The sequence below is a fragment of the Penicillium psychrofluorescens genome, assembly GCF_964197705.1.
Source record: "Penicillium psychrofluorescens genome assembly, chromosome: 3".
NCBI classification, from domain to species: Eukaryota; Fungi; Ascomycota; class Eurotiomycetes; order Eurotiales; family Aspergillaceae; genus Penicillium; species Penicillium psychrofluorescens.
The window spans coordinates 2,605,311-2,628,226 of record NC_133441.1 but is presented as its reverse complement, the minus strand read 5'-3'; the positions used below and the strand labels follow the sequence as shown (position 1 = coordinate 2,628,226).

Sequence of the window (22,916 nt, the reverse complement as noted above, 5' to 3'; positions counted from 1 at the left end):
TCTTGTCTCTTAATTCAACATAGTTTATATTGGTCTATGAACACGAGGCCTATGCTCTCTCTCTTTACATAACAGGCTCCCCCTCCCCAACCCGCTGCCCGCCATCCAATCCCTCCCGTTCCCTCCTCCGATTCTCCAGATAAAACCGACCACCCTCATAGAGACTCAGATACAAACTCAAAGCGACAGCCGTCCATCCCGCTCGAAGGGCGCCACCCTTGAACAAGCCCCGGACACCTTCATTGCGATAGATCTCACGGCCAACAGCTAGAGTGCGCATTCTCCGCTGATTCGTGGCTGTTTTCTCAGACGAAGCAGCACCCTTTTCCTTTCGGGACTCCGATTTAGCTTCTTCTTCTTCTGAGGGGGATGGTTTACTGCTCGCTGAGAGCATCACGCGCGTCTTGATCACATCGATTGGCGTCGTCACCGTCGATGCTATCGTGCCCGATACCGAGGCCGAGAGGCCCGTTAACCCGGCCCGCTCGATCAGCTGCTCTCTCTGCTCGGAGGCATCTGTGCCGTTACTGCTTCTTCCGCTTCCATTTCCAGAAGCAGCGGCAGCTTGATCCGCTTTCCGCTTTCGCCGCCAGTCAATCACATGCGAGCGCACATACTCGAAGATCGGGAACTGAAGGCCTGTGAATGGGAGGTTTCTTCCCACGAGAGCGGTATATCCGCTCCACAGGCGCCAGGGATGATGACGGAAGCGGTCGACAACCTGGCGCATGGCGGTCTTGTTGCCTGACTGCTCACCGATCATCTGCGCATTCTGCTTCAGCACCTCGGCGGGTGTAAGCATCAGACACGCAACCATTTCGGCGGATGAGGAGGCGATGGCGTGGATTATTGGGCTGGGGAGGGAGTGGGTGAAGGGGAGTTGGATTCTATTCGGAGAGTCGGGGCTGGCGTATCTATCGTCGTTCTTGTTGTTGGTTCTGGAATTGTGGAGCGCGGATTTCACGGCTTCGTATGTCGTGAAGAAGGCACCGGCTAGTACGGGACGGTTGAATGGTTAGAAATTGATCAATTCCACAAGCAAAAAGAAAGTTCAAAACAAGGGGGGCGTACATGATGGTATTGTTGAGAAGACCACGCTCCAAACTCCCTGGTAGAGACCGCGGAAGAGGACATTGCGTCTCACGGCGCCGGTGCGCGGATCTTTGAACACCTTCTCATAGTCCGGCGACTGGATCCGGGTTTTGAGCGTATCGAAAGGGTAGACGATGAAGTCGACGACTACTGCGGCAAAGGCGCCGGCCTGTAGCGTTCGTCAGTTATCTACTCCTGTTGACCTGGATTTGGGGTGACTGGGAGACGACAACTCACGATCCAGATGTCGGTGTGGCTATTATACATCGAGAAAGGATAGAGCCGCCGTGAAGAGGAGAACTGCCAGGCGCGGACATCGTCGAGACAGAAGCTTGCGCGATCTATACATTTGCTTATCGCTATCCGGGATGATGGCCCGATGAAGTCATACCTGATCACATGATATCGATTGCCCTATCCCGATTAGGGTTGTCAGATGAAGATTGCTACAGGAGATCTATAGGCTACATGTACAAGAGTCGAAGAATGAAAAGTGAAACATAGACATAGTAGTATCCTTTATGAGCTGGGGAAAGACTCGGTATGGATATAAGAAAACAGGAAGTCGTATCAACATCCCACATAGAGAATATTTTCCCTCCCTACGCCGGTATAAGGTCATGCAATCCAAAATCTAAACAACAAACTTATTTGGCCGTCTCGCCAGGCAGCAGGTTGCCCTTGACAGCAAACATCTTGCCCGTGGTCGACGAGACAAAGCTGTCGACCTGGCGCGCGTACTGCTCCACCTGTCGGGTGTTGAGCATGCTCTCCAGCCGGCTGGGCTCGGTGGGGAGCTTGAACAAACGCTGCCACTCGTCCTCGGGCAGAAGCGGCTGCTTGAGCGCGGCGCGGGTAGTGTTCTCCTGGCTGCGCTTCTGCTTCCAGTTGTTGATCTTTTGCTGCTCCCGCCCCAGCACACGCTGGTAGTACTGGAAGTTGTTGGTCTCGGTGTTGTGCGCCTCGATGCTGTCCAGCAGGAGGTCGCAGTTCTTCTCGAGGAACGGGTCGATGCTGAGGGACAGGTTCTCAAAGTTGGGGGTGAGGATGGAGGATTTGGCGAACGGGCTGGACTCGAGTGCGCTCAGCGAAGGCGGTAGGTCCGTCGGACCCGATGTGCTGGGTGTCTGCAGCTGGTGGAGGAAGGAAGTGATCAGGTGCGAGTTGTGGATCTCCACGGGCAGCTCGTCGAAGATGTCCTGGTGGCGGATGTTGGACTTTTGCAGCCTGTACAGTGGGTCAGCATACCAATCCTTGTCTGTCATTTGCGTGGTGTTGTTAACACATACTCCTCAGCATTGAACTTATTCTCCCGGAATGCGGCCATGAACTTTTCCGAGAGCCGGAAAGCCCGCAGACTCAAACTGCCCTGCGCGCTGCGGCTGACGTCGTGCACAAGCGCTACTGTCCGCTCGTTCATCTCCTTCTGGTAGAAGAACTGGTTCTCGATCACGTTCATGTTGACAAAGTTGCCCATGTTGGCGCTAGTGTACCACCCGACATTGTTCGCGTCGACGTTAACCTCCCGCAGCATGCGGATCATCTCCGTCTGGTACGCGGTGTTCCCCTTGGCGCGGGGAGCGGCGGCCGCTGGGTTCGGGGCGGCATTATCGAAGTGCGACTCGGCGGGCAACTCGACGACAGGGAACGGGAACGAGTTGGTGATTTCCAGGGTGCTATCGACGTCCATACCCACGATCGAGCCGGTCGCTGTGGTCGGGAAGGTTTGGGAGCAGTGCTTGATGATTTTCAACACCACCTAGAGCGTCGGACAATCAGTATCGTTGGCCGGAGAGGGGAGGGAAGATTTCTTCCCGGGGGGTGGTCCATACCAAGGCCTCGACCTTGACGGCCGCGAGCGCGAGGGGAGCTTCGGTTCTGAAAGGACGTTAGTATAGCACTCCAAGAATCCAGGGCAGATTTCACATACTCGGCCATAGCGACAGGTGCTGGTGGGGGTGGATGGGAAGTGACAGTAGTGATTGTCCAGACGGATGAATGGTTTGTGTGAAAGACCAGAGCGGTGCCTGATTGGGTTTAGTGTGATACACTGTCTGGAAACACTATACGCCAGGTCCCGCGGTTCATTCACTCTCCATACGGTACAGTTACCATCGAGACCATTTCTTCCTTTTGCTGCAAACAAAGACTCGAACACCAGCACATCCAACATGAGCAATCATACTGGCCGCGCCGTTTTCCTCGACTGGGGATTTTTTTCTACTTAGTCATTGCTGTGTTGCGGGCAGCCCGCTTCTCGGAGATGCCATTCTGCCCCACCATCACCACCATCCGCTCATCGCATTGCGACAGCCTACCATGTCCGCGCAACAGCGTCGGACTTTGACATATGGTCAGCATAATGTGCTGCAGACCATCTCAGTTACTCCGCTGGCCCGCCAGGACGGCTACTGGGTGATGTACTTTGCCCCTCTACCCCCACCATGCATTCCCGATAAGAGTAAACAAGCAAGCTGACCCAGTAATTGAACACAGCTACATCCACGGCGGCGCATGGCGTGACCCAACCGTAACCTCTGCATCATTCGACGCCACCGAGTCCATTTTGCGCAAGTCCTCGGACCTCCCAATCGCAGGCTACGCCTCCATCTCCTACCGACTAAGCGCACACCCGAACCACCCTCAAGATCCAAAAAGCACTCCATCAGACGAGTTCCGTGATGCGAAGCACCCAGATCACATACGCGACGTGGAAGCCGCGCTTACATTGCTCCAGAATACATATGGCTTTGGGTCCCGGTACATCCTCGTCGGACACAGCTGCGGCGCAACGCTGGCCTTCCAGACCGTCATGGGCGCTGTCGCGGGACACCGCGAACAATCGTTTACCGGGGACGCAAACGAGCCCGGCGCAGGTGCTGAGACGGTCTTCTCGTCTCCGGGCTCGCTACCTCCGCGACTGACGACACATCCGACGGCCATCGTCGGCGTGGCGGGAATCTACGATATGCGCAAGCTGCGTGATACACATCGAGAGATCTCTGCGTATCGCGAGTTCATTGAGGGTGCATTTGGGACGGATGAGAAGCTCTGGGATGCGGTTTCGCCGGCGCAGGTGGTCGGTTCGCGTGGTGTAGAGGGTGGATGGAAGGTGGGGAGACTGGCTGTCCTGGCGCATTCGAGGGATGACGAGCTTGTGGATGAGGCTCAGCTAGATTCCATGCGGGAGTCGCTTCGGGGATGGGAAGAGACTGAGGCACAGGTGCTTGTGGATGATGAACTTGCGTCTAAACACAGGCGTGTCTGTGGTCTTCCTCTCAGTGGCGCTCACGATGAGATTTGGAGTAATGGCAAGGAGCTGGCTCGCGCCATTATATTCGCTTTTCGGGAATTGCAGGATATGGGGCTGGCTTCTCGATAGGCCGATGGGAGAGAATGTTGAACAAATGTGATCTCCCGGATATGGATGAGCATAGATGCCTGCTGGCAGAGATGGTTGAAGGATACCATTCTCGTTGCATATAGAATCATCCACCCTGGAGTGCATAGCATACTATCTATTTGGAAAGTATTACGTTTCAGACTTTTTTTTTGGAAATTATTTCTTCATTCTGTCATCGCTCAAACCCTCTGGCAACCAGTGGGGAGTAGACATGAAGGTAATGTAGATACAATCATGAAGAAAAGATCAAAGGCCATCGATGTGGCGGAAAGAAGAACCATCATTCGTAATCATCGCAACCGGAAATCACCATCCATCAAAACACCCGTACGCCGAAGTGTGTGGTTGTCGTTCAGCTAGATCCCGAGGTCCATACGGCCAGAGGCAGTGTCTCCAAGAACCTTCTCATTCTTGGAGCCCAGGGGGGATTCTTCCTCGTAGTCAAAAGCCTCGTCGTCACTCTCGGAGTCCTCGATGAACTTGGCCTCAACGTCAAAGTCGGCGAGGCGCTGGCGCATCTGGTCGCGTTCGACGTCCTGCCAGCGGGCAAGAGCAGCGGCGGCGTGCACGCGGAAGCCAAAGATGCGAGGCTCGTAGCGACGAATGCTCTTCTCGGGGATGAGAGCGGGGTAGACCTGGAAGAGAATGGAGTGGAACGAGGTACCGAAGTAGGCCCCGTCGATGGAAGCGTGGCGCGAGGACTTGGGGTTGTACGTGTCTTCACACTTGGCGCAGTACAACTTGACAGTGCTCATGTTGGGGAGATCAGACTGGCCGACGGGAAGAAGCGGGTGTCCATCACACATAACGCGCGGGCATTTGCCGAAATCACCCTTCTTGTACTTCTCGAGCTGCAGCCAGAACGCGGTGTTAGCACAATCTATTCAAATGGCATCAGTATCAACGCGACGCGGGAATCGTACCATCTTTGCGAGACCACGGGTAGTGACTATGTAGCGGGCATGAACCAGGCCGTAGAGATGACGCGCGGACTTCTCGATCTGCTCGCGCAGATCGTCGTCTGCATCGAGATCAAAGACATCGGTCACGAGGTCGAGCGCGTACTGATAGTAAGGGACCTCGGCATTGAGGCCCGTCAGGTTGAAACGGTCGGTCAGATAATCCTCGTCGATCTCGCAGAAGTACTCGTTGCCACGCGAAGACACAAACTGGATGGAAGTGAACGTTTTGATTAGCACGCTCATCAGAACAGCGAAGAGAGCAACAGAGATAGCAACAGAGACACGATGGTGAGGTGCGCCATGAGCATTGGACCGGGTGCGAGCTCTGTCACCAGAAGCTCGCTTCTGATTGTTGGATCGCTGAGAAGCGACGTCAGTGTGAGCTCCAGAGCTCGAGCCGAAGCCAGTGCCGGTGCCAGGCGGAGATCCATGGTGGTCATCGTCGTCACGACGGTAGTGGAAACGGTTGAGGGCTCCCTCAGACCAGGCGAGACAGAAGACGAGCGACAAACGGAACCACATGATAAACACGAAGAACCCCATCAGGAGGTCTCGAAGCGAAACCAGAGGGTCATTGAACAGCTCCCGGAACTGGTACCAGGCGTAGTAGGCCACGGTCATGCAAAGGGAGGCAGCGAATGCGGCCAAAGCCACGCCTGGATCAAAAAGATCAAGAAAGGAAGGCATGGTATTGAAGGTAATGGGAAATGTTGTAAGATGAGGTTGGCTGGATCGAGTTGGAAGAATGGTGGGAGAGCGAGAGGAAGAGGAGAAGGTGCAGGATGCAAGATCTCGAGTTGTTTCCTCTCTTATAAAGGTTGCCTCCGTGGCAACGACCGAATTGGGCGCGCGCAGCCGCAATACCAGCCGCGATGTTGAGGTCTTGGTCCAAGCCGCATGATACACCTCTGCACCAGCCGCAGCAAACAAGAAAAGAAAAGCAATGCACTTACCCAATCCCGCCAGTAGCTCGTGTAGTCACTATCTGTTTCACTGTTGAAATCCTCCATCCTGTTGATACCAGACGTTGCTGGATCGGCTCAGGCGGTTTTCTGTGGTGGGATGGTGGGTTCGGGTCACAGCTGCTGAGATTGAGTGGGGTCAACCCCGGGGAGCCGATAACCCCCGCTGTGCGGTGTAGCAGAACAAGGCAGTCTAGGCGGTGGTGGTCACAAGAATTCACTCATCAATATGGATCGAGAGGCAGGTGGTGATGATGGAACGGAGAGAAAGCAGAAGAGTGGGAGGTGTGCATCTCTGCGTTATCAATCGTTCATCTTTGTGGCTAGCCGCTCTAGGGCGGTGAGGGTACTGCTAGCTACTGCTGACCGCCTTCGGTGTTTATCCCCGCAGACCATTCAGGCTTGGATAATTTAAGAAATGGAGAAGAATGTGTAACTGATTATTGAAAAGACTCATAACTTGGTTTGAGCACAGTCTTCTGTTAACTGGGGTGTCTGGGATGGGTCCTTGTGCCCAGATCAACGACGCTGTTCCTGAGAGAACACTTCATATATTGGTGAAGGGTTGTGCAACCTATAATACTGACATAAAGCCATCTAAAATCCGGAGTTCAACAATCCTACCCATTATTCCAGCCAGGCAAGCATGACTTCACAATACAACTCTTGTCCATACTTGTGTAACTCTCCAATCAGACGCGATGTTGACACGCAATCACCTGACCGCGTGTTGTCTTATCGCCGCTGCCCCCACCACTGAACATCATCTTCGGTCGCTCGCGTCAATTAAACCCAAGTCGCTTAGGATGGCGTCGACTCCTGGCTCCGGCGGACGCACCGCATCCCCCACTGTCTTTGAGCAGCAGCGCAGTGAGCTCGCCCGCGAAATTTCCATGGTAAGGCTTCTCTGCGCCTGCGAAGGATCTCGCACTGTCTACGCTATTGGTACTAATGGAAATGTCGTGTGGATTGAAGGGCATGGAGCAAGTCCTACAGAACATCAACCGCCTAAATCGGAATCTGGAGAGCGTCATCGCAGTACGTGCAATACCTTGATCTAGAAATATCCAAACCCAATACTAACAACATCGACGCAGGTGGGCAATGAGTTTGGCTCTGTGGAAGCGCTTTGGTCGCAATTTGAGAACTTCATGGGCCGGCCCGAGGGAGAAGGCGAAGAGGCGACCGGGAGGCAGAAAGCGAGTGGGGAGCAGGAAGGGCAGGGAGAGTCTGGTGGCACACATGAAGGAGAAGAGCAATAATTGATGATTACGGACGGGCCGGGCGTTAATAGGGCCTTTTATTTTCATTCTAGAGAGATACCACATTCATTCCACTTGGCGATTTGAGCCGAACTCCTTGAATACTCGCAAAAGGCCAAAAGTTGGAATGTATTGATTCAGTAACACATAGGAGGGCGCGTTCGCCAACAGAACAGTAGAATCAGACAAGAACGAGAACACCTGTCCCATGCATGCGGAGAGATGGCCGAGACCCAAGTCATGAGAGACGTCAGACAGGAGAAAAGGACAAGGGTCGTGAAGAAAAGAAACAAAAAATAAGTAAAAAAGGCCAAGCAATCCCAAGAGAGAAAAAAAAATATCAGAACTTCGAAAGAGAGCATCGAGGGTCGAACAGAAGAATTTTGCAAGAGTCATATCTAGCTTTGTCCAGCTTGCGGCGACCATGTTCACATACAATCATGACGCACGCAGGCAAGCCGACAAAGCAACCAGGCTTGTAGGCAGGCCAATGGGTAAGAAGAAGAAAATGGTCATGAGAACAGAGGCATCGAACGAGAAGCAGGTCTACAGAATCTTGCAGGTCCGCTTCTTGATCTTCTTGCCTTGGACTCCGCCGCCCCCGCCGCCGGGTTTGGTGGTGCTGCGCTGATGTGGCTTCTGGGTGGACCAGCCTTGGTCTTCTGTGGCCACGACGGTGTCGATCGCTTTCTGAAACACCTCGTCAACACCACGCATTTCCTTGCTGCTGCACTCGATGTAGGTTGCGCCCATTCGATGGGCCACCCCCTGGCCTTGCTCTGGGGTTATGGGCGTGAGCCCTTGTGTCTTGAGGAGTTCAATACATGTTCGCTTGGAGCGGAGGTCGGACTTCAAGCCCACCAGGATGATTGGGGTGGTTGGGCAGAAATGAAGGACCTCGGGATACCACTATGTACCTTGTTAGATTGTTAAGCGATAATTCAAAAGGAAAGAGCTTACCTTGTCCACCACGTTCTCCAATGACGCGGGACAGTCAACAGCAAAGCAGACAAACAGAAGATCAGTCTCGGGATAGGACAGCGGACGTAAACGGTCGTATTCCTCTTGGCCAGCAGTATCCCAAAGGGCCAATTCCACTGTTTTGCCCGTTGCGCGGTGAATGGTTTGGGTGATGTAGTTTTCAAATACAGTCGGGACATATTTCTATAGATACCATCAGCGCTTGTCTTCCGTGGTGGTCGAGATCAGATTCCTACCTCTGGGAAGTATCCCTGCGAGTAGCTGATCAACAGGCAGGTCTTGCCGCATCCGCCATCGCCCACCACGACGAACTTTTTCGAGAAGGCAGGCGGCTGTGTGATGTTGGTAGCCTCAGACATGTGGCCGCTGGAGAAGCTGGTGTTGGTGCTGGCGGTGCCGTTGCTTACTCGCACAGTGTTGCTTTGGTTGTGGTAGCGGGGGGACATGGATGAAGGGGATGGAGGCGCAACAGAGCGGCCATGTGAGGGCCCATAGTACTGATCGTCATACATGTTGCTCATGGTGGTGAGGAATGGAGAGGGGGGAGATAGAGAGAGAGAAAGAGCGCGCGCGTGTGCGGGAAGAAGTGAGGTTGTGTCGTCCTCCTTGGTTGGTACTGATCAGGAGAGGTGAGGAGTGTGAAGAGGAAAGAGGATCGCCATGATCTTGATTGCGATAGACCCGATAGCCCGATCTTGGTTGAAACGAGACCCCGTGTTTACGTGGCTGCCATGGCAACGCGCCCGATGATGCCATGACCGGGGGTTTCCCTCTTCTCCACCATTCAGCTGGCAGATCTATCCTATTTTTAAATTACTACTGAAATATTTCAGACACCACGAATTATTCTTAGGAGGTCGTTGGCGGTGGTTATCCCTGGTTCCAGACAAATACCCTGATATCATGTGACCTAGTCCGTATTGTATATCAGGCGTGCTCGCGAGTAGTTACTCAGTAGTCGCATGAGCCAGGCTCTTCTTCTTCTTCTTCTTCTTCTTCTTCTTCTTCTTCTTCTTCTTCTTCTTCTTCCTCATACTCCCTAAAAACGTCGCTTCTCATAGATGTCATCTCACTTCCGCGATATACGATCTCGCCCCGCTATACTAACTCCTTCTTCTATACTGCGTGGTGGACCCAATGGCGATCACGAACCACAATTCATACCCAAAAAACCCAAAATCCGATCCGATCAAGAAGCATAGATTCCAATTGATACCTTGCAGTCACAAACACTACTGTTTATTAGCGTGAAGTATACTCCAACATTGAGCTCTCTCCGTGGCCCACTCTGACTAAGCCCACACTGCATCAGGGGCCGCGGCTGGTCCTTATCGTGTGCTGGTCTTCCCATCTCCTCAAGCCAACTGTCATTCACTCCTTATATCTTTCCCTCATTGATCCTCGTCCGACGTTCCTATAGGCAGGCCCGAAGCCTGTCCCTCTATGGATTCCTCGCAACACCAACCTTGATAACTCCCTGCACGATGGGAGAGGCCGCCAAGGACCAGCCCGATGCCGGGCTGAAGAGCCTCAATCATTGTATGCGACAATGCCCGCCACCCGAATCGCAAATACTGCCTATTGACGCATCGCTAATCATCTTCTCCCAGATTCGATCCGTCTACCCCTCTGGCGCTACTGGCCCCGACAAAAATTGCTGCCTCTGATCCGATATGAGACCCCGTACCTCGCCTGGGCGCAGGAAAAAGTCCGCACGCCTGCGCTCGACTCCTACTTTGCCTTTACGGCCAACTTGGGGACCCACACGTTTTTCATGGTTTTCCTGCCCTTCCTTTTCTGGTGCGGGTCGAATGACTTGGGTCGAGGGTATGTCACATGTCTCCGTCGCCGTATTGGGAGTGCCCCACGGTCCATGAGAATTTGTGGTGGCTGACAGCTCGGAAAACGTATAGACTGGTGCGCATCCTAGCCGCAGGTGTCTTTCTCAGTGGGTTTGTCAAAGACTTGCTCTGTCTTCCTCGGCCTCTGTCTCCGCCGCTGCAGCGGATTACCATGTCCGGGTCCGCAGCCCTGGAATACGGGTTTCCCTCCACCCATTCGACAAACGCCGTCTCTGTCGCCGTATACGCTTTATCTTTACTTCATTCGCCGGACTCGACCCTTAGCACGCAAGCCGCTCTCCTTCTTCAAGTGATCACTTATCTCTACGTCGGGTCCATTGTCTTGGGTCGGTTATACTGCGGGATGCATGGGTTCTTTGATGTGATTATCGGTTGCATCATGGGTACGGCAATTGGTCTCGCACAATTTCATTATGGGTTCGAGTACGACGATTATATTCTGTCCGCCTCGTGGACACAGATGCTATTCATCACGATTGTGGTTCTCACGATGGTGCGCATACATCCGGAGCCAGCGGACGACTGTCCGTGCTTTGATGATAGTGTCGCTTTCGCAGGCGTGGAACTTGGCGTCACTGTGGCTTCCTGGAGGTTCGCCAAATCCAGCATCGCCTGGGCGGACGGCTCGATCCCGTATCGATTCGATGAATTGGGGTTGATCAAAACTGTTGCCCGTCTGGTCTTGGGCGTGCTGTGTGTGTTTGCTTGGCGAGAGACCATGAAGCCTTCTCTGTTGCGCATGCTGCCTCCTCTCTTCCGCAGCTTGGAGAAACTCGGACTTCTTCTGCCCCGTCGATTCTTCACCACTGCCTCGTAGGTTTCGTCTCGTCTCTCTCATCCGAAGCCGTTGCTAATATTCTTTCAGGAAATACACGACCATCCCTTCACATTTGAAAGATCATGATGTGCTCCCTAATTTCTCTGACATCCCATCCATCCTCACCTCTATGCGTCATCCTCGCCGTCGAGCCATCTCCGTCGGCCCGCAGTCCGAAGCCGATGCCTATGAAACCTTGGCATACCGCCAGAAACGCCGACGCGAGAGCGCATCGAGTGACCGCCGTCCCTCCCCAGTAGCAGACGGTGACCGCAAGCCCAACGGAGTAGCCGTTGCATCGTCGACGCAATCCAAACTGGACGAGTACGAGCATATGATGGGCACTGGCAGCCCGCATTCTTCCGCCGTCGACGCGGACAGCCACCTCCGGGTGTCACCATTACCACCCCCGCAATATGACGAAAAGTCCGACGAGAAGGAGGTGTTCTCGCAGATCAAAAAGCCTCGGGTGCGGTACGATGTTGAGGTGGTGACTAAATTGATCGTATACACCGGTAAGCAACCTGTCCAAGCCCTCCTAGTTTGATCCAACACAGCCACTCACTGTCTGTCTTTCTTGCAGGGATTGCCTACGTGGTAGTCGATGTCGTTCCCTTCATCTTTGAGCGAGTGGGACTCGGCACGTACTAGATGGATGATGATGCATGGGTAGGTACTTGGGAAACCATGAGCCTATCCGTCACTTTGTGGTCTGATTCCAGTTCAGCAGGCTGGGCTGGGGAGGTGGCCGCTTTCAGGGACATATTACTCTTTGACTGTGCCTGTACATAAACATTGAACCTTGCATCCTTGTTATTATCATTACCTAACCTATAATTCCGCCTCCCTGTGGGGCTTGTTGACTGTTATTTCCCTGAATAGGGTGCGAATAGTGGAAAGGAAGGTGCGAGTATTCCCTGTTGGACGGTTGGCGCCTGCAATGTATGAAGTCCTTCTCTTTCCTCTTCTTCGTCCATTCCATCATCCATCTTGACTACCACCACCAACACCAACTAAGTGCGTGTGTATGGGTGTGTCGCTTTCCTTCCTAATGATGCCATCCCGAATGATTCTATCTCTCATCCTGGCAGTGGCTTGTGCTGCTGCGGCTCCTACGCTGGACACCCATGGCCGTCCTGTCCTGTCGGCACCGACCAACAAAGATACCAGGCAATGCGATTGCTTCGTGGTCTCCGGTCCCAATCCAGGATATTTCCAGCACTACAAGATGTGGGACTTCCGCTCCGTTCCCTTGAGCAAGTTCGCCAACTCGACAACCTCCATATGGCAGGATGAGGACGAGAGCGACGAAGATGACAGGAGCTGGGACTCGGAGTGGGACTGGGACGACTGGGTGGACTATGATGATGACTCTGAAGAGTCGGAGGTCAATGTCACAAGCACGATAGGCGAAGGGGAGAGTCCTGATCCTGACTCCTGGCTGTTCTTCGAAACGCCGTTTGAAAAGGACTGGAGCAGCCAGGGATGGGAGCGCCATCGCACGAAGGAATCCCCGGTGTCCATGGTCAACAGCAAGCGGAACGTCTTCTTCACCAAGGATCACGAGCGAGGGAACAACTTGACCTATCTGGTCTTGCGCACCACCCGCCACACGAACTATACATCGACCGCCGAGATCGAGACCCGTATCAGCAATATCTATCACGCCTCCATCCGCGTGCGTCTGCGGCTCCTCCCCGCCAGCATGACTATACCGCAGCCTGTTCAGCCTAAGGACTGGCCTCCGCTAGACCCGCGGCAGCATGCCATCCCGGCTCTGAACAACAAATCAACCTCCGTACAGGATGACCGGCCAGCTCCTGGTGCATGTGTCGGCATCTTCACCTACCACGACTTGAACACCGAATCAGACATCGAAATCCTAACCAAAGACACATCTTATCGTGTCCACTATGCCAACCAGCCAGACTATGATCCAATAGCCGACATCATGATCCCCGGCGCAAGTTCGGAAATCGACCTCCCCTTTGCCTGGACGTCATGGTCAACACACCGGCTGGACTGGCTTCCGTCTATCTCGCGATGGTACATCGACAATCGGCTACAAGACGCCAAATCGTACCGCGTGCCCAACCTGCAGAGTATGGTGGTGATAAACCTGTGGAGTGACGGCGGTATCTGGACGGGAGACATGAGGCTCGGAGACAGTATCTACTTGGGCATTGAATGGATCGAGTTGGCGTACAACACGTCCTCGGACCATAACAAGGGAGTCGGTATTCCTGCCTCGCAGCGTCATGGCGGCCATCAGGCCTTCTCACCCGCAAATCAGTCGAATAAAACCGGTAATGGACACTCGACGAACTCGACGCACTCGCCAAATGAGCCTGCCGATGACCTATCTAAGAAGAAGAAACACCGCAAGTGCAAGAAAGGGAGGAAGGGCCGTAAGTGTCGACGACGACGGAAGCACCACAAGGACCATGACCATGACCATGACCATGATAATGATGATCATGGTGGAGAAGACCCGCAGCCTGATTCATGCCATAGGCCGTGTGCCATTGATAGCCTTTAGCTTTCCGGGATGGCCGATGGGGCTGGCAATTGTGACTATCATTCCCGATCTCTACGCTTCGACAGAGATGCACAACCTGTATTTTTAGGGCTCTTGGGCCGTGAAGTGGAATTGTATTATAATAATCAAATCGTCTAACAACGGGATTGACCTGGCTCAAGGGAAACAGTATTCCGTGTATCTCATTACGCAGAATGCCACGGTAAATCAAGTATAAAGGAATCAAAAAGATCATTTTCTCTTCTTCTCTGGATAACGACGCAAGTGGGGTATCAACTGAATTCATTCAAAACATCAAGAAATCCGCAGAACCAAGACCGTATTTGCTGCGCCTTCCGCCTTCAATATGCCCTTGTGCGCCGGAACAGAATGTATCAGATGGAAAGAAAGAAGAGAACAGAAAACAAAAACACCTCGGAACAGTATGCAAAGGAGGATGGATAGGAGACGGTGGGGTATGTCGAGGGTGTTGGCTCGACTATATTCGAGGACGGAGCGAGGTGATGGAAAGGTGATCATGCCGCCGACTATATGAAACTCAAAGAAGGGCAATGCCCGTCTTCTCGACCGGATTAAACTCACCCCGCAGTCCGCCGTTGATGAGCTCGGCCACAATCTTCTTGCGGAGCATGTTGATGTCGGCCGCACCAAACGCGCGGGGGTCGATACCGATGGCGATTGCCTTTGCATTCGAGAGGAGGAATGCGCCGCAGTCACTTCCGTTGTCCTGCGACGAGGATCTCGATGGGAGTAAAGTCCATTCTTCCTCGTCGAATCGGGCCCCCAGCTCGCCGCGCAGCCACTCCTTGATGACTTTGAACTGGGCCGCGCCGCGAGCACCCAGCGAGTCAAAATACTCGACTGTGCGGTCTCCCGGTCGAACGATCAACAAGGTCCAATGGCTTGATTGATGGACGGGAACAAAGACCGTATCCACGTCTAAGAGCTTTTCGCCGCCAATCTTGGCGCGATTGGCCCATCGCCGGACACCTTGATATCCCTTATCTCGAAGGCTAGAGTAGAAAAACGAGTTAAAGGCGTGGTAGCGAGGTTGATCTTGACGGCCGGTGTGGCCTGTCGAGTCGCGAAGATAATCAATAATCAAGGCGATGTAGGCGTTGATGATTTCGTCGTTTAGCCACTCAAGAGGCGTAACGCAGGTGGCGATATCTCTGCGGGAGATTGGATCCCCAGAAAGCGACATTGCGACCTTGTGGTTGTTCGGCTTTTTCATCTCTTGCGACACACGATTTAGCCACTCCCAGGAGAGTGGGCGCACTGCAAGTCCTTTCGGGATGGCTCTTGTGGGGAGGCGTTGGTCGCGCTCCTGGGCTTTTCTTTCTTTCTCCAGCCTTTGCCATTGTGATGTGAAGACAGATTCGATCCGACCAGATGGAATTGGTCTCCGATCAGGGTAGAAAAGGTGCACAGCAGAAACTGGTCGCCCGAAAGGCAGCCTCTCATACGCCAGCGACTGCTGACTCCATGGATCATCCACAGGAATTTCATCTTCCAGGACTAAATGAGGCGGTGTGACTGGATGCACGCGTCTGACTCGTGTGGGCGTAGGAGTGAGGTTTGTCGGTTTGCGCGGATGCAGATGTCGTCCGAGTTCTGTCGGGAGCTCAGGAGCTGTTAATAATTCGGGGAGCGCAGAAGCGAGGTCTTCCATATGAACACCATCCTCCTGATCAATTGAACCGGCAACTGCTTCGCGGCGATCGCTGGGTGCAAGGGTGGGTGACGAGGGAGGTGATTCTGGGAATGCGCCCGGAACCGGTGGTGTGCGGTGGACATCTGAAACTGACAATGTGAGTCAGACTGCGCTGATGGTATTTCCAGTGAAACAGATGGTGGCTCTTACCATCGGAGTATTGGCTAGCTGCGGGGAATTGAGCAGCTTGCCAACTTGCAAATGCGCCGAATGGCGACTGCGACTGCGGCTGAGGTGGGAGCTCGGGTTCCTGTTTCGGAGGAGCCTGCGACTTTCGTCGCCAGAAGAACCCCCCCATACTGATCTTTATGAAGGGGGTTGTTGGTGGTGTGGGTGAAGAACGCAAGAGGCGCAAGCTCAAGGTTGTGTCGCGATTGAAGCGGAAGGAGAGGTATGAGACAAGGAAAATAAAGGGAGAGGGGAGATGTGGAACGAAGGGAAAGACGAAGTTTTCATGCCCATCATTGAAGGGCTGACAGGGAAGAAGCCAGGACAAGAGCCGCAACTGAGGCTCTCAACCTGGAAGTTGAATTTAATGCGAGGCTGCGACTCAAGAGATCAAGAGAGACGCGGTCAGCGATTAACTTAAATTATGCAGCTGACTCAGCACGGCACGTGCTTCAGGGCTTCGATCTATGCAATGCAGTCGTCGTTGTTGGTCTGGCAGCCACGAGACCGCTCACAAACTGCGGTGTCAAAAAGGGAGCAATCAGGATGGTGACCACCATAGTGACGGCGCCGATTCTGACGGTCTTGATAGGGTTGGGTGGTTGATAGCTGAGAATTTGTGAGAAATGGGCACATTTTGTAGACTGGATTGAAGAAGACAGTTGATGAACGAGACGGAGAGGACGCAAATGGTTGAATCAAGGAAGAAGAAGAATGAGAAGAAGAACTAAATACAACGCAAAGGCCAACAGTGCAACAGGGACCGTATAGTCACCCCCTCCTTTCCGCTATTCGCACGCTATGCTGTTCCGCATTATACATAGTTCGCTATGTAAACCACCCTAATTTTTCTAAAACAGAAGCCAACCCCCATCTTAAACTTTCGTAAACCCCCAGTATTCTAAAGAGGAGAGATACAACTAGCATTGAGAGAATTGTAGTTATAGGGCAATGCGTTTCTATCTAGCTATCAAATAACGAGCTTGCATCTTTGCCCAAACTCTCCTGGTATTAGTGGACTCATATCGTGAGTCCTATTAATCAGTCCATTCCGCTCACAGAGCCAATAGTTTTCGCTTGATTCAGAGAGCTGTTTTGTAGTTCCTGGTTGTCGCTTGATTGACTTTTGCTTTTTTCGATCAAGTATATCTCTTTTTGAACCAATTCTCGCATAGTCTGCTCTTTTTGGACAATCGCGGTGAACGGAATGGTTTCCAGATTATCTTCTTTGTAGAAACGCTTAGCTCGATATTGCTGGAGATCATGCATGTTGCCCTTCTTTGCCAAACGAATCTCCTTTTTGGTTTCGGCTCCATTTTTGGTCATGTCGCTGAAAAAACACGTACTGAGGCTGAGTCCGTCATGAATTAACTAACATGTGGTAAACCAGGAGTGAGTAATTGTTCTTCTGGAAGCAAGATTTTGTCGAGCGAGGGACTGTTTATACTGTTAGTTGGGTTCACCATATACAGAAACAGGGTAAATAAATCTGTTTCCATGGTCAACTTATGGAGATGTCATCAGCGATGATAAGTGCACCACGATGCATGGGTTTAGTCTAGATTCGAGGCGTAGGGTTTTCAAATCGTCGGGATCGACACGATCTCGAAGTCATACGCGTAAGGCCAGGGACAAGTTCAGAGCACGATCGACGGGACATATCTGTGCCGTCGATCAGTCAATAAGATTGATCGGAAAGACAAAAAAACACGCTAAAGACAATCCAAAGCGCAGAACCAGGGGTATTGAACCAAATCACGCGCAATATTGAAAATCCATCCAGAATGCAAAACCCGCTGCAAAATGCTATAAAGTACAAGAGTATGTGGTATATGGTATATGTTATACCAGGCCGAAGCGCTGGACATTGCATGGTATAACAAAGAACCGGTAAGCAGGTCCTGCCAAAAGTTGCTGCTTCTAGGCCTCTTCCGATTCAGGCGTCGATGCACTATCGGGAGAAGGAGAAGCTGCCGGGCGGATGTTGGGGGTCGCAGCGAAATGTGCGTCGGAAGAATGATGTGAAGTTTGGGCGTAGTAGACAGGGGGTGTGGTGGTGAAAGGGTTGGTATCATGAAAAGAGGTTGGAACTCCGGGCGTTGGAGCTGCTGCGAGCGACCCAGCGGATTCTTGTGGAACGGACTTGACACTGTGGTGGCTTGTCCTTGCCCCTGTAGGAGACTTGTGGGAAGACGCCGCCTGTGAGGCCTGCGGGGCAGACTTGACAGATTTAACACTGTGAAGGCTTTGGCTTGCCCTAGATCTCGCTGGAGATCCGTGGAGCTCCGATCCACTGGGTTTGAGCTGAAGACGTCCCTTCTCAAGAGCGCGGAGCAATGATTGGACATCCTGGGGATCCAGAGCGCGCAGCTTACTCTTCGCGCTTTCAGAGACATCTGGGTAGGCATCCCACCCCAGCTCATCGCCCTCAGACACAGGCGACTTGGTTGAGGATTGTTCCGGAAACCCCTCAGTTATCAAACGATATAGAGGGTCAGTGGGATCCACGTCCTGCCGGCGCGGTGGGGAGACGCGCGGCATCTTTCCCGGCTTGGTTTGATGTCTGGAGCCGGCGACGGAGAGTTCCTCTTGTTGACGCTTGGAAGGACGACGGATAGGACGCATATGTGGACCATCACCCATCTCGTTGCGAATACTGGACCACACCAGTCCCAGTCTTGCCGCTAGTGCCTGAAGAGCTGCTTCGGGATATTGGCGGACAGCTTCTTCACGAGTCAAATTGGGCCGAGTCTCGTCATCACTAGAATCGCTGTCATTGCCAAAGTCGAACATCATGTGATGAGACTGCATTCGCATCCAATCTTTATAGCCTTCCAGTTGGTAGAACTCAGCGAGCTCAACGAGTCGGTGAACTAATTGGTAGGTTAGACAAGGAAGGGGTGTATGTATCTTTAAGACCTGTTGCTTACTTCGACTTGGCTGTTTCAGGCGCCAGAACCTCCACACGGTCTTTGGAAACCAGCTGGGCCACTCTACGATACCGTCCTCGCGGATACATGGTATTATTGCGATGTTGGCGGTAGCCGTATTGGAGATGGAGTTCCAGTGCTTGCGTGCCTCATACCTCAAGCGGTTCTTTATCTCGCCAACATCTGCCTGAAGATGATCGACTTGGCGTTCGAGTTGGAAGACAGAGGATTTGAGATGGTGAACGTCCGATTGAAGGTGATGAACGTCTGTTTTGAGATAGCTGATATCGGTTTTGATCAGATTCGACTCGGTCTTCAAATGGTTGACATCCGTTTTGAGATAGCTGACATCCCTTTTGATTTGGTTCGAATCGGTCTTGACGTCGGCTTTAAAAAGGTCGACATCTGTGCGCAGGGCGACAACATTCAAATCGATGCGTTGCGAAATACCGTAATGGTTGTTGAACTCCTGGCGTATATGTTGATCTTCGCGGTTGCGGCGTTCGGTATAACCATCTTTAGTCAGGACGGTAGTTCGGAGTTCAAAGACCCGCGAATCCAGCTGGTTGATCCGATCATGCAGAAAGGAGAGAGAGAGATCGGGCGGTGTCGCCTCGCGCGGAACCGAGAGTCGCGGACTAGACATGGAGTTGTGGGAGGATCGAGAAAGACTCCGTTCGAGGGAGGTCACAGTGGACATATTCGGAAATCAAGGGATACGGCGGAAAGGCGCTCCTGCGAAGCCTTACCTATACCATGAAGTTGTCCATGGCTATAAGTGGTATGCTCGGAGTGATGGGGAAGTGCTGATAGAGAGAGAGCGAGAGAGAGAGGAAGGCGAGCATCTGGGCGCGAAGACAGTAGTCGGGCAGGGCATTGGGGGTGGGTGGCAGCCCTTTGTGGCCCCCTTCCGGGCTCTTTCATGCGGTCGGATGTGCAACATCACTCATTCTCTGACTCACTTTGCACCCTTTTGACTACCATTTATGTCGATTTTACACCAGAGTTATTTCCTGTTCAATTTTAACTCCCCTGTATCTTTTTCCGTGTCTGTTTTGACTCATTTTCAGGGCCTGGCCATGGGAAAAGAAGGTGGTGAGCATAAATTACGCCTTATGACGAGACGGATACATTGCACAGACCCTCGCTAGTGGAGCGCCTGACTGGCGTTCGGCTGCTTTAAGGGGGTCGCCACCCACCGCTGATTGGTGCCAACGATGCAAATGGTGGCGCCTCACTTGCAGTAGCCCGTATCCGGCGGCACAGTTGTCATTTTGGTATCAGTATTACTGTGAGGCCTGGTTTGATGCCTGATGTTGTAATGGTGCCTTAGATAAGAAGACAACCTAGATCAGGTACACCTTGGATCTTTACTCTATTGATTATAGTTATCATTGGCTTCATGGTACAGGTGAAATCCATAGCAGACTCGCAGTGATCATGACGGTCCCGCCTCCTCTGGAACCGGTTCAAATAACTCCTGCTGGAGCACCTCCATCACCTCGTTCTCGTCCACATTTCGCAAATCGACCGACTTCAAATCTCCAGTAGTTTCGGCGTCTACCTCAGAAACTTCCAGCAATTGATTTCCATCGGCGTCTTGGGGGCCCAGGGTACGCAGATACTCCTCTTCCAAGAGAAACGGCGATGTCTCTTTTTCTGCAAGCAATGTTGCCGTGGAGTCTGGAAGCGCGTAGATCGTGGGGAATTCAAGGACGGTGTGTCCGCGCAGCGCAGTAGTGAGACTTGCAGATGGTGATAAGGGAGTTAGAACGGGCCTCTTGGTCGTGGTTCGTGGTCGATGGAGGTAGAAATAAAGACCGCGGTGAGGTGGAATACTTTGATCGGTTGCTGGTTGCTTCTCTGCGGTTGATCCAGTACCAACAGGCTCTGAACTGGAAGGATGTACCACGGGGGTCTCTGTAGATTCGGCTGGTGCAGATGAAGCAGCTTCTGGTGCTGTCGCATCTTCCTTCACAGCAGGTTCTTTACTGACGTCCTGCTCTTCCTTCAACTGTCCAGGGCGAGCTTTCACCTCTTTTGGAGCTGGATAGACACGATCGTATGCCTCGGCAATAGAGCATGTCTCAAGACAGGCCCGAACGGTCTTTTCCCCGGCTGCAGTGATCCATTCCACGGACCAATTCAGGCACTTGTGTCTGTTTCATATCAAATGTCAGCACCTGTTCCATAACCCAAAAATAAATTGAATCTCACTTAGGATGCCACCGCGACGCATTCTGCCTATTCCGCGTCATTCCCCTCGGCGCCCGAACGACATTCACGCCGCCAGCCTCCGCGCCGCGCAAGAACCCAGCTTCACCTTTGACCAAACCCTGATGAGGGTGTTTCCGCTTCCCTCCCGGAGCTGCATCCTCTGCCCCTGGAGCTCCATCTGTCTCCGCTTGGTCCCCCAAGTGTCCCCGCGGAAGCTCAATGCCCCGGTTCTCTGTCTCTCGGCCGGCGCGCTCGAGCGTGCGTTCAATGCCCGTGATGAAGTTGAAGTCGCGGTCAAATGCGGATTCTGTGGCTAGTTCATTGCGCCGGAGGTAGGCGGCTGGATCTCGCACTCCGGAGCATTGGGACCAGAGCTTGTGGCGTCGTGTGCATGGTAGAGAACAGGTGCGGGTTGCGCAGCGCGGACAGCGGTATTTTGGGGGATTGGTGTGGCTGTTGAGGGCGTTAGTCCGTATAGCAGTAGAAGAGATAGGGAGGGAGCATACCAGATGGAGCAGAGCTCGCTCAGCAAGGGATCTGGCTGGTCCATGGCAGCGTTGCGCTGCGAAGAAAATAATCGGCGTCGCGCATCTTATCTATCTGGCGGCCTGAGGCAGCATCTATATACAACCACATCCACGATTTATTATTCTTTCTCGGTCTATACACGATATTTGTCTTTCCTCAGTACAAAGATTACCTGATTTTTAGCTTCACGGTTGAATTTCACCTTCCTTTCGGGTCTGTTGAACATTCACCATCCCTCCCACCGATGATATCATCGACCTGTTGCATTTCTAAGCTCGGCGTTTAGTCCCAGGCCGAGGATTATTGATCACCAAGCTTCAACTGTCCTTTTATAACCAACAACCCACCCTCTCATCCCGGACATTACATTTCAATCATGGCATCCAAGTCCCTCGCAATTATCGCCGGCGTCGGCCCCGGCACTGTAAGTCGTGTTCACTCCTTATCCTACATCCCCATCTCTAACATCCCACCAGGGCGCTTCCATCGCTAGGATTTTCGGCAAAGCCTATCCGGTGGTCCTTTTATCTCGGACACCCTCGAATTACGAACCCGTGGTCAAGGAGATCAACTCAAGTGGCGGCCAAGCCGTGGGTATCAGTACCGACCTTTCCGACAGCGACAGCGTCAAGGCCGCCTTTGATCAGATCGCACAGAAGTACCCCGGTGCCGGAATAGCTGCAGCGGTGTTTAATTCCAGCGGTAGTTTTGCACGGAAGCCGTTCTTGGAGGTGACGGAGGAAGAGTATTCGAATTCGCTCGAGACGCAGGCGTATGTATCCACCCAAGCATACTCTGTTGCTGCTTCTACCAAACTTCACCAAATATTCTGACCGAATATATACACAGAACGGGCGCGTTCAGATTTGCCAAGCGCACTTTGCCCCTGCTTCTCCAGGCCAAAGGCACATCTCCCCACCCGCCCACCTTGATCTTCACCGGCGCCACAGCGAGCGTCAAGGGCTCGGCCAATTTCGCTGCGTTTGCTTCCGCCAAGTTTGCTTTGCGCGCTTTGGCCCAATCTCTTGCCCGCGAGTTCGGCCCGCAGGGAATCCATGTGTCGCATGCAATCATCGACGGCATCATCGATATCCCCCGCACCAAGGCCTACACTGTTGCGCATGAGGATGGGAAGCTCAGCCCCGACGCGGTAGGACTTCCCCATTAATTGTTTTCCATTGGATTGTATGCTCATCATTCATCTAGATTGCGGATTCCTACTGGCATCTGCACACCCAGCCACGCACGACGTTTGCTTTTGAGTTGGACCTTAGGCCATACGCTGAGAAGTGGTAAAAAGCAGAGTATTCTCATTAAATGAATTTAATAAGTTGGCAACATCGTTTCTCCTTCGAAGTAAAGATGTAGATAAATCAGTGCTCTATAGAAATGCTGAGTCAGCACCCACGTCATGTCTAACTTAGCTCAAGCTCCCTCTCTCGTTCGCTCTCCACTGTCCATCTCGGTTAACAGCGCTCG

General features: G+C 52.7%; 11 protein-coding genes across 11 annotated transcripts; 4 read left to right on the top strand and 7 right to left on the bottom strand.

Moving 5' to 3' along the window:
- Positions 1-64: 64 nt before the first annotated feature.
- PFLUO_LOCUS5125 (uncharacterized protein) lies at positions 65-1,359 on the bottom strand (the record flags this gene model as incomplete). The annotated part of the gene is made up of 3 exons (XM_073782545.1): positions 65-993; positions 1,072-1,261; positions 1,330-1,359. The coding sequence occupies 3 exons, from the start codon at positions 1,357-1,359 to the stop codon at positions 65-67; spliced, it is 1,149 nt and encodes a 382-aa protein (XP_073639189.1).
- A 380-nt stretch (positions 1,360-1,739) lies between these two features.
- PFLUO_LOCUS5124 (uncharacterized protein) lies at positions 1,740-3,030 on the bottom strand (the record flags this gene model as incomplete). Its single annotated transcript, XM_073782543.1, has 4 exons — positions 1,740-2,319; positions 2,382-2,851; positions 2,925-2,970; positions 3,023-3,030. 4 exons carry the CDS (start codon positions 3,028-3,030, stop codon positions 1,740-1,742), a joined length of 1,104 nt encoding a protein of 367 aa, XP_073639188.1.
- A 381-nt stretch (positions 3,031-3,411) lies between these two features.
- Positions 3,412-4,474, top strand: PFLUO_LOCUS5123 (uncharacterized protein; the record flags this gene model as incomplete). The annotated part of the gene is made up of 2 exons (XM_073782542.1): positions 3,412-3,512; positions 3,589-4,474. The coding sequence occupies 2 exons, from the start codon at positions 3,412-3,414 to the stop codon at positions 4,472-4,474; spliced, it is 987 nt and encodes a 328-aa protein (XP_073639187.1).
- A 377-nt stretch (positions 4,475-4,851) lies between these two features.
- Positions 4,852-6,078, bottom strand: PFLUO_LOCUS5122 (casein kinase 2 regulatory subunit; the record flags this gene model as incomplete). Its single annotated transcript, XM_073782541.1, has 2 exons — positions 4,852-5,346; positions 5,419-6,078. 2 exons carry the CDS (start codon positions 6,076-6,078, stop codon positions 4,852-4,854), a joined length of 1,155 nt encoding a protein of 384 aa, XP_073639186.1.
- Positions 6,079-7,225: 1,147 nt separating this feature from the next.
- On the top strand, positions 7,226-7,681 carry PFLUO_LOCUS5121 (Dolichyl-diphosphooligosaccharide-protein glycosyltransferase subunit dad1; the record flags this gene model as incomplete). Its single annotated transcript, XM_073782540.1, has 3 exons — positions 7,226-7,315; positions 7,395-7,457; positions 7,517-7,681. 3 exons carry the CDS (start codon positions 7,226-7,228, stop codon positions 7,679-7,681), a joined length of 318 nt encoding a protein of 105 aa, XP_073639185.1.
- Positions 7,682-8,227: 546 nt separating this feature from the next.
- On the bottom strand, positions 8,228-9,183 carry PFLUO_LOCUS5120 (RHO4 protein; the record flags this gene model as incomplete). The annotated part of the gene is made up of 3 exons (XM_073782539.1): positions 8,228-8,590; positions 8,642-8,845; positions 8,899-9,183. The coding sequence occupies 3 exons, from the start codon at positions 9,181-9,183 to the stop codon at positions 8,228-8,230; spliced, it is 852 nt and encodes a 283-aa protein (XP_073639184.1).
- Positions 9,184-10,146: 963 nt separating this feature from the next.
- PFLUO_LOCUS5119 (Long-chain base-1-phosphate phosphatase) lies at positions 10,147-13,880 on the top strand (the record flags this gene model as incomplete). The annotated part of the gene is made up of 5 exons (XM_073782538.1): positions 10,147-10,201; positions 10,273-10,489; positions 10,576-11,337; positions 11,390-11,856; positions 12,433-13,880. The coding sequence occupies 5 exons, from the start codon at positions 10,147-10,149 to the stop codon at positions 13,878-13,880; spliced, it is 2,949 nt and encodes a 982-aa protein (XP_073639183.1).
- A 538-nt stretch (positions 13,881-14,418) lies between these two features.
- On the bottom strand, positions 14,419-15,892 carry PFLUO_LOCUS5118 (uncharacterized protein; the record flags this gene model as incomplete). Its single annotated transcript, XM_073782537.1, has 2 exons — positions 14,419-15,677; positions 15,745-15,892. 2 exons carry the CDS (start codon positions 15,890-15,892, stop codon positions 14,419-14,421), a joined length of 1,407 nt encoding a protein of 468 aa, XP_073639182.1.
- A 1,790-nt stretch (positions 15,893-17,682) lies between these two features.
- PFLUO_LOCUS5117 (uncharacterized protein) lies at positions 17,683-19,338 on the bottom strand (the record flags this gene model as incomplete). Its single annotated transcript, XM_073782536.1, has 2 exons — positions 17,683-18,635; positions 18,693-19,338. The coding sequence occupies 2 exons, from the start codon at positions 19,336-19,338 to the stop codon at positions 17,683-17,685; spliced, it is 1,599 nt and encodes a 532-aa protein (XP_073639181.1).
- Positions 19,339-20,130: 792 nt separating this feature from the next.
- PFLUO_LOCUS5116 (uncharacterized protein) lies at positions 20,131-21,459 on the bottom strand (the record flags this gene model as incomplete). Its single annotated transcript, XM_073782535.1, has 3 exons — positions 20,131-20,851; positions 20,910-21,362; positions 21,416-21,459. 3 exons carry the CDS (start codon positions 21,457-21,459, stop codon positions 20,131-20,133), a joined length of 1,218 nt encoding a protein of 405 aa, XP_073639180.1.
- A 354-nt stretch (positions 21,460-21,813) lies between these two features.
- PFLUO_LOCUS5115 (uncharacterized protein) lies at positions 21,814-22,733 on the top strand (the record flags this gene model as incomplete). The annotated part of the gene is made up of 4 exons (XM_073782534.1): positions 21,814-21,861; positions 21,914-22,209; positions 22,287-22,587; positions 22,644-22,733. The coding sequence occupies 4 exons, from the start codon at positions 21,814-21,816 to the stop codon at positions 22,731-22,733; spliced, it is 735 nt and encodes a 244-aa protein (XP_073639179.1).
- Between the last annotated feature and the right edge of the window lie 183 nt (positions 22,734-22,916).